Raw genomic sequence first — 10,143 nt, 5'->3', positions numbered from 1 at the left:
TGATTCAATAGCAAGAACTGCCAAGCTGTTAAGTCTATCAGATGACATGGTAGATCTTAAATAATTCTTGATACGTTTTAATGCTGAGAACGATCTTTCAGTTGAACAATTTGAGACTGGTGTACATAAAAACATATTTATTGCTATATTAATGTATGGAAAAGTAGTTACCAGATCAAATTTTCTTAAAAATAAACTCATTTGAAGTAAACTTGTTGGTGGATCTTCCAATGTCTTCAAAAAACTTTGAAAATGTATACATTCATTATCAAATGATTCATCCAGATCCTCATTGTAAACTGTACGTAACATTTTAGCGGCCTTTCTTATTGTGGATGAACTGTATTCTTGTAATTTCAATATAAATAAATATTTTGAAATTAAATTATCGTAAGCCTCTTTTCTCTTTACTAGTTCATTCAATAAATTATCACAGATAGGATAAAAAGTATTTATTTTAAAGTGTTGAATGCCACTAAACACAGTATCCGGTTCATTAGATTCATCAATTTGTTTTTTTCTTTTTCTATTTTTTGTTTTGAACTGAGGAACATTTCTTCAAATTTGTCTTGAGCCAATTTTTCATAAGTGTTGAACATTGTTCGTAATCTTTTGATATATTCTATTAGTGTATTATACAATCCAACAACACAACTGAGATCTATTTTAATAGATTGCAATTTTTTACTTACATTATTAAATGCTTGAAGAATATCACACCATAGCGATGTCATAAATGCAGTTTCTAATTTCTTCATATTCCGTAACAATCCACTGGCTTCACTACGTGTAAGCGGTTTTTCATTATCAGAATCTACTAGCTCCTGCAATGCATTTTTTACAGCTGTCCAATTTTTATTAAGACTCTGACATGCATCATTTCTAGCAGACCATCTTGTAACTGAAAGTCCCTTTAGAGTTGACTCAGCATGTTGGTTTAGTATCTGTCAGCGGTGAGTTGATGATGAAAAAAAAATATATAAATTTTGTACAAATAAAAAATAATTATTTGCAACACTACAACAACTGGCTGCACACAATCCAATAAGATTTAATGAGTGAGCAGAACATGGAACAAAATCAGCAAGTGGTGCTACTAACTTAATTCGAGCTTGCACTCCTGAATAGGCACCAGACATATTCGCAGCATTATCATATGATTGACCTCTAAGAAATTTAATATCAATATTATGCTTATTAAATGTAGAAAAAATAGCTTCTGCTATTGGTTCAGCTTTGTGTCCAATATTTTCCATGAACCCCAAAAACCGTTCAACAGGTTCTCCAATACTATTTACATATCTTATGACAAATGATAACTGATCAACATTTGACATATCAGGTGTCGAATCAACGCTAATCGAATAATATGTTGAAGATTTTAATTCTTCTACTATGGTACTTATTACTTTTTCAGCCATAATTTTAATAAACTGTTCATAAGTGAAAAATGACATATAGGATGTATTTCCTTTACCTGGATTTCCATAATTTAATATATGTTTTGATAAAAAGGGATCATACTCGGCAATAAGTTTCATTGCCATTATAAAATTGCCATTATTTTTGCCAGAAGATTCAAAACTGTCATCTCCACCTCTGAATGACAATCCATGACTAGACAATGATTTAATAACAGAACAAACTCTATTGAGCACATTGACCCAATAATCAGTGATATTAAACATTATCACCACATCGGACTTCTTGGTAGGTTATTGACTTCTTGAGGAACAAAGTTTGATGTTGATTTTAGCAGTGGCGTAACCAGGGGGGTTTTGGGTGTTTAAACTCCCCCCCACTGACATTTCCCCTCTAATAAATATATTGTTTATAGAGTTCGGGACTGCTTACATGTCAAGTTATAAATTTGTCTTATGAAATGGCGAAATTAAATACAAAGTTTGAATTTGAATATTTGTGCATATTTTGCATTTTTTTTTAAACTTAAATGTACATACAATTGTCGGGAAAAAGCATATTTGGATAATGTTGAAAAATATCTTAAAAAGTATTATGTTTGGTTAGGTACAATAGGCGATAATTTTGAGATTTGGAGAGGCCGAAGCCTAATACCATACTATTATAAAATTGAATAAGCTTAAAATAATTAAGTAAATGTTTGGGAGGGGTGGAGGGCTGTTAAAGTTGTTGGCTACAGTTGGCCCTATGTAAGATTTTATGAGTCTCCTTTTGACAAAACTGTGTTAAAACCATAATTGACATCTAGATTCTAGACTGTACGAAGAAATGATCATCAGTAGATGTTCGTTTATCACGTTATTCGTTATTACTTATTTATTAACCTTGTATTGTATGCCAGTATTTTTAAAAATTAAGTTGTAATTTATTTATTTATTTTTCAAGCTTATATGCCTACCTACCTATTTTTAGCTTTTTATTACCAAAATTGCAATATGTTTTATATATTTTTCAAAAATAATACAAAAATGTAGCTACATATATTTAAGCATATTTTTAAAATGTTGACTGCATATTTCGATAATTTTTAGTGCAACAAGTCAAATCCCGAACCCTAAATTTATTTATATACGAAAACTGTAAAAACTTGGTTTTAATCTATACTTAAAATACCCCACCCCCCCCCCCCCAAATTTCATAATCCTGGCTACGCCACTGGATCTTAGTATCTTACGTATTGTTTGCTACACATTAATTTATTCCTCAAATTTGAAAACATTTTGAAAAATAACTAAAATAAATAAAATAGAATTAGAATTCTAATATTTCAAAAAATGTATTATTGTCAATTATTTATTTCTCAGAACGAATAACTAATGAAATGTGTCATTCGGATCTTACGTGTTCAGATATATTATACTAGTGGCTAATGACTAAAAAGAGTGTCATAATCCTTAATATGTATATTATAATATTACATGTACAGTCACACAGTTGTTAATATTATTAAATATATCAGATTGTTATAATGTTATGTTCTTATCTAAATGAACTGTTCCATCCGTTTGGGCAACACCCTTCGATGACCATCCGCCCGATTTACATAACAGCCACTCTCGCTGCGTACGCCATTGGTCACCATTAGGTGAGGTTTATTTAGATCTCTGTATGACTGCGTACATGTTATATACTTATATGTAGAGAGCTTTTATTATCTAGATTTTAGGCTCTCTATTTATATGTATATTATTATTAAAAATATATACGTAGGTATGTTCCATATAATATATATAAACATATTTTAACATTTATAATAGTTTAAGCCACTTAGGGAAAAAATAATTCATTAAGATAAAATCAAAAAATGTTATGAATAATTCAAGAATCTATAATATAGATTTATGAATGCCTATAAAATATTTAAAAAAGTTTTCGCCAGCGGAAAGTGCCCACTAAGCCCCCGCGTTAACCACATCTCTGCGTATAAATGTATAATTATTTGTAATACCTAATCAGTGTTTATGTTTATAGACCAAAACGGAAAGATTAGATTATTAACTAATAATTTATTGTATTATCGATACAATGTCGTTGTTTCGACAGTAAAGTAAGTTGGTTTGGTATTTTTCGTCAGCCATATTCATAATATTTATTTTTCAATGATTGAGTACTGCAGAGTAGAAAAGTAGTTGAAGACAATGAATTACTGATAAATATCGCGATACGTGAGTTTAAGAAATTAATAATGACATGTTTACATGCATAGCCATATAAGTATACTTACTTAAATTAATAACATACAGCATAATATAACATATTTTTCATCAGCATTATATTTTACAGTAGGTAATCAAAACGTATTTGTCGATGTTATTTTATATAAAAATATTAACCAAGTGCCCGGGCCGTGGGGCAAGGCAGTAGCGCAACTAGCTGATAAGTTGGCAAAATAAAACTTTAGGGGCCCCCTAATAATACAAGTAGCTGCTCAGTGGAGTGCGGACAAACAATACAAATTGGTTTTTATGTTTTTTTTTATATTTTATAATTATTATTACTAGGTAGGTACCTAGTAATAATAATTATAAAGTAGGTATAGGCGTGTAGGTTAAAATGAGATAGTTAATAGTAGTTATATACTATAAATTATTTATACGGTTATTGTTAATTATAGCCTAGTATGGAGTATATTAAAAACTACGAGTTTTACACAACGATTTATTAATACCTATAAGACTGTTGAAAGCGAACCATTTTTAAGAGGTCGGATTTAGGTAATATTCTGTATCTATCCATATCTGTATCTATCTTTATGCAGTTTATAGAGTATAATAATAATAATAATAATAATAATATTTTCTTTATTACGGAAATAAATTCCAATTACAGTTTTTTTTTTTTTATATAATAATATGTATATAATTTTATATTATATAAGTACATTTTCGGTAATTTATATAAAACAATAATAAGAATATAAATAATAAGAATTAATAATAATAATAAAAGAAGAAATATGTATTAATATCATATATTATAATATTTAAATGTATAAAATAAAAAACAAGATGAAATAAAAACGAGATATTTGTTATGTATTTCTTAAAACATCTGTCATAAACATATTTAAAGAATTACAAAAAAAATCAATATTGGATGGAGAATTTTGTATATAATTTTTAGTTGAATGTTTTGTTTAGAATAAATTTAAGGATCGGTAGTTCATTGGATTTATTTTAAAATTTATATTTTGCAGTAATTCTTTAATTATTTGACATTTAAAAACAAATTATGAATAAAAAAAACTAATATCATTGTATTGTTTTATACATTTATTATAGCGATTACAATTTTAAGTACTTATATATTTTCTAGTATTCTACTAAATAGGTAACAATGTGGTCCGTCACTATTTGTAAATTGTCACCTCTGTTGTCACCAGTTAAGTTTTAATCAAATTAATTTAAAATAATGGATCAACATTGAATGGATAAAGACACATAGGCGTGTTCAGACTTTGGTGGCTGAAGGGGCACAACAAATTTTTAAATTGTGAGACCTATTTATTTTTGAGACATGAAGAAACATTAATTTTTTATGTTACAAAATTCACAATGGTAGAAATATTTTTTAATTATGATCAAAAAGTATAACCATTGTCTAAACAATAAATATACTTTTTTCCCCATCTATTATACCTGTTAAACAACATACAAATTGTAAAACTATTATCTAATCAGTAATAAATAATTTGAGCTTCCAACAAAATTTAAATAATTTTAACAAGTCGTAAAAACCTAAACACATTTTTGAAATGATAATCGGTAATTGGATATTTTCAGCTGATAAAACAATATTATTACCTGTTATATACAATTGTATTTAATCTGTGATATCACAGCGCAAGACCTGGTATATGGGCACAACAGTACCATTGCATGTTATGTAGTTATAAAGAATTGATGAACATAATATTATAATGATCATATAATCACTAATTTTATTAATAAATGCGTAACTAAAAAAATTACAATTGATCAAAATCTATAGGTACTGTAGGGTACACACGACTTTTTTTTATCCTAACACGATTTTGTTGGAGGCACAGTCTGCCGGGGGGCCAATGCCCACCCGGCACCTCCCGTAAACACGCCTATGTAAGGAGAAGCAATGTGAGCAGGAGAAGCAATGTGAGCGGAGAAGCAATGTGAGCAACAGTTCCTTCTCCGGCTCTTGACTAAACCGGAAAAAAAAAATAAATAAAACACGCCTATGTCTTTACATAAAGTTAATGCATGTCTATATTATATATTATCAAACTATCTACAATAAGTACCTAGATATTAAAATAATTGAATGATTTTTAATTAAATCTTTAAAATAGGTACCTACTAGGTAATAATAGGTATAACATGTAGGTATAAGTTATACGTGTTACCTATACCTATCTACGCCCGTATTATTACATTAGAATGCGATGATAAGAATTTATAGTTAATTTATTGAGCTAATACGACTAGCAACGAGGTAATGCATTCTGAAGAACTTCAATAACTCAGTTGTGAAAAACAACGAGAAAAGTTTAATGCTACAAGAAACAATGCAAGAACCAGTGTCAGTCTTCGCCTGACGGTTTATCGGTAGCGTCTAGGCGCGGTGGGGAGAGGCGCGGGGTGAGCACAGAGATTGTGACCGTCCGTCGTCCGACCAGGTGGCGCCGTCGCCGCCGACGCCACCTCCGTTATCTCGCCGCCGCGGGGCGCACCACCGGCACTGTCGGCCAATAGCGAACGTTGTCTCGTGTTTACGACTGATCGCCGCCGCCGTCCCAGTGCGATCGCAGCGACTACCACTACCACGAAATCGTAGTCATTGTTTGTTATTATTATTATTATTATTATCAAGTCCGATCAGAAACGTCAAATAACGCACAAACTCGCGACGACGGTCCGCTGGAAGAGCTTTCGTCGGTGTGACTGTTATAAGCGATCGGACTCTAAGACATCGTTTACGAGTAGTCTACAACGATCGGCGAGACGGGTGACCGACCCATCGAGCGCGTCCACTCGCGGAGTCGGCGGTCATGTCGTGAAACCCGTAACTCCGCCGAACGGATAAGCGTACCCGATATTAGCACTGTGACCGTTGTCTCTGGTCCTGCCGTCACAACATGCGCCCGAGCGGCGGCGTCTGCCGAAAACTCCTGTTGTCCGGTTACTGTTTGACGCTGTGGCTTTTCCTGCTGATCGCGCCGGTACGAAGTGAGTACAAAACCAATGCCACGGTCGTACATTAGTTATCTTCTCTGGCCTCATCGCGACGGCTTTAGATATCTTCTAAACACTGGCCCGTCGTTAGGGTGGCTCAAATTGTTTAAAGAAATTGAAGCTGGAAAATCAAATAAATATTTTATATTATATTTATATATACATTTTGCTTTGGGGCGGAAAATATCTAACGACAGGCCTGTCTTAACAGTATACAACACAATGTTTTCACTCTGACTTGTTAACGATTCGACGATGATGATGATGATAATAATAATACCTACGACAGTTCAATGCATTGAATACATCGACTCTTCGTACTCCTTGTAACACAAACTGTCTTTTGTCCATTAATGCCAAGTGGCTAATTTTAACACCCCAAATACACATTCTTAGAGCAGGTTATTATGATGTCAATTATACTTTTACTCTTTGGCACGCCGTGCTTAATAGTTTCAATGAATCCTAAACAAAGAATAGTTACTACTTATTTAATTATCTTCTTATAATATTAAATGTATTATGATAATACACGAGGTCGAGACTTGAATGCTAATCATTCTATCAATAATAAGTGATAAACAAACAGGTTATCGTACGTGAAAAGAAATATAAGCAGATTACAATACAAATCCTTACCTAATAATTACAATTAATCAATTAGTACTGATTATTTAATCATCTTGGTAGGTACATTTGATTCAGTGGCGGATCCAGGGCTTAGTTTTGGAGGAGGAAAAAGTACATACATTTGCTACAAAATAGGCTAAATGGAAACTACGGCAATTGGGGGAGCACATGCCCCCCTTTGCCCTCCCTCTGGATCCGCTACTGATTTGATTGGAAACTAGTAACAATTATACTATAATAATTTTAATATTTGGTATTTCCAGTTTATCTTGACTACCGCAGTTTATTAGACAACAAAGCATAAAGGTATTATTCATATCATATTGTAGAATTATTTAAAAAAAATTCAGTTAATAATTTTTTTTGTGGATGATAGTGTATTTTAATATCCATTAGAATTCTATAAAATGTTTGCAAAGTTTTGTGCAAGGTATTCCCCTTTGTTTTTTTGTTTTGCCTATCTCCAAAGGTGTTCAATTATTTGGGTGTATGGTTGGGTCTAATTTATGAAAAAATAATTACCAACAAAAGATAGCAAGATACGTGGATACCAAATTATACATCGACAACAAAATTAAGTTTTATATTTTGATGATACAGATTGCAAAGTGGAAATATACATTTTTAAATAGATTCATATAAGGAGGTAGTTGAGATAACACTGATGATTATAACTGGTAGTCTTTTGAAAAATTTGGGTAGTCGGGATAACTCGCAAGTACAGTGGAGTAATTGAGAATGTTTCATGGGGGGGGGGGGAATCAAAATAAATTTGTATGGCAAACTTGTAGGGGGCTTTGCCCGTGACATATCATCAGATTTTTCTTTGTTTTCCTTAAATAATAAACAAGAAATTGTGTAGGTAAAATTACTATTAAATATTAGGTACCTATTATTAGTTATTATTATAAATTAATAAATTCTATTTTTTTTAATAAACTCATTCAAATTTTTTATAATAATTAATATGACATACCTAATAGTTTATCGAGTAGTTTATTGAGTATACTGCAGTGACTGCAGTTAATTTTTTAACTGGTGTTTATTTAATTTCGCATAATTTTTTAGCGCGAGTTGTAATGCTAATTATAAATTATAATAAGTGTATAAAATATGTCATACATATTTTGTACGATTTTAAAACATTTAATTCTGGGCCTAATAATGTTAAGTATTTTGAATAATTTAAAATTGTAATACTTACGTCAGGTCCAGGCTTTTTCTTACAAAAATTCAATAGAGTACTACTAGTTGCTGGTAATTTTAGTGTCTGCACGCGTTTGTAGTATTACTATTTGTTCTACGAAATGTAAATCTTGAAGTTACATTTTTATTATTATATTATGTTTTTGGAATGGTGGTTTTTCCCATTATCGAATTACTTACCGTCTATAATCTATATGCATGTAGTGTGTAGGAAGTAAGTACAGGGGCGTTCCGAGGCTTCCCTATTTGGGGGAGTTATCAGTTTGAAAAATTGCTGACTACTTAATATGACGGGCAAAAAATGTAGTAATTGTATACTTATGTTTTTATGTATGAGTAAAATGCTAATACAAAACAAATGTACGTATAATTACGTACTATTAATATTTTATTAAACTTGTATATAGTTATTATCGTTATAATTTATATTAAAAACAAAAACATATATATTTAGTATACAATTTATAATAATATTATTATACTTATTCAGTAGTCACACAATTTGTAATTATTAATACTAGTCTGTAGCTTACATTTTCACATGCCGATGTTTGAGGAAAGACCATTTGTTAACGATTTCTTGAATATTTTCTACAATATCTCGAGCTGAAAATAGTACCAATAAAGAATCAAGTCTCTCCTCGCTCATTGTCGTGTGTAAGTGGTTGTAAACTAATTTGTTAACTGTTCAAAAACACAATGAATTTTAATGTTACTATTTTTTTTTTAAATATGCATTTATTTATAAAAAAATCCCTAAATATGCAAAAATATGCAAAATAAAATTTAATGTATCAAATTTCATGCCATTCAAAACAAATTTATATATTGCTGCGCAATGGCCAATGAGCATGACTAAAAGAAAAAAATATGAAAAAGTCAGAGGTTGGTCTTCCTCTGTTAGGGCTTTTTGTTGTGTTGATTTATTTTTCCAATAGTTGTCTTATCAACTCTAGTTAAAAATTTGCTAATGAAATATTTTTTCTAGGAACTGTCTTATAGGTCGAGAAAGCATTCAAAATACATATGTCTATTAGATGGAAAAATATTTTTTTATACTATTTCAAGGTTTTCCGAACACATTCCACTGAACTGAGTAACATGTCAGTCTTGTCATTATAATTGACTCCACGATTTTTTTTTTTTTATGATCACACTATTTCTATCAACCTTTCCAGAGTGCTAGTTTATCATCGTACAATGTGGATAACATAAATCTTTCCTTCTGTCTAACCATTATAAAACCATTATATTTTTTGTATGGGAACTTTGCAGACCTCCGACAGACAGCTTATTCTTCAATGGAGGCATTCCTCGCCTGTTTTTTTTCATTGTTCCAGTCAGTTGTTTATTTTTTTAGTAAATATTGAGATAATATTGGAGAAGTGTACCAGTTATCAGTGTATAAATTATAACTCTTATTAAAATAAGGTGCAATTTGTGTTTTCACTACACCTCCAATTTTATATCATATGGTAGTAGTCCAGTTTCAGCACCAGTATATATACAATATATATACTTATCTTATTGTTAGGATGATGTTAAATTTGAGTTGTATGATAAATACGAGTATAATGTGTATGTCTAATACTACTATGTTAATGAAAAACAACAAAAT

At 30.8% G+C, this 10,143-nt stretch overlaps 2 protein-coding genes across 4 annotated transcripts in view; one reads left to right on the top strand and one right to left on the bottom strand.

Annotated features, from left to right (window-relative positions):
- Window positions 1-452: 452 nt before the first annotated feature.
- LOC100571393 (zinc finger MYM-type protein 1-like) lies at window positions 453-1,688 on the bottom strand. The gene is made up of 2 exons (XM_008187708.1): window positions 1,032-1,688; window positions 453-944 (listed from the first exon to the last, which is right to left on the bottom strand). The coding sequence occupies exons 1-2, from the start codon at window positions 1,686-1,688 to the stop codon at window positions 453-455; spliced, it is 1,149 nt and encodes a 382-aa protein (XP_008185930.1).
- Window positions 1,689-6,216: 4,528 nt separating this feature from the next.
- The window catches only part of LOC100160084 (neogenin), a 23,640-nt gene continuing 19,713 nt past the window's right edge, over window positions 6,217-10,143 (top strand). For all 3 annotated transcript variants that reach the window (XM_008187705.3, XM_001946524.5, XM_003246399.4), the window contains exon 1: window positions 6,217-6,683. In XM_008187705.3, coding sequence (XP_008185927.1) covers window positions 6,593-6,683 — 91 coding nt within the window. In that variant the 5' untranslated portion in view covers window positions 6,217-6,592. The remainder of the gene's footprint in view (window positions 6,684-10,143) is intronic.

This window comes from Acyrthosiphon pisum, chromosome X (assembly GCF_005508785.2).
Source record: "Acyrthosiphon pisum isolate AL4f chromosome X, pea_aphid_22Mar2018_4r6ur, whole genome shotgun sequence".
Lineage (NCBI taxonomy): Eukaryota > Metazoa > Arthropoda > Insecta > Hemiptera > Aphididae > Acyrthosiphon > Acyrthosiphon pisum.
Note: the sequence above shows the minus strand (reverse complement) of the source record. Positions and strands in the feature narration are given on the sequence as shown.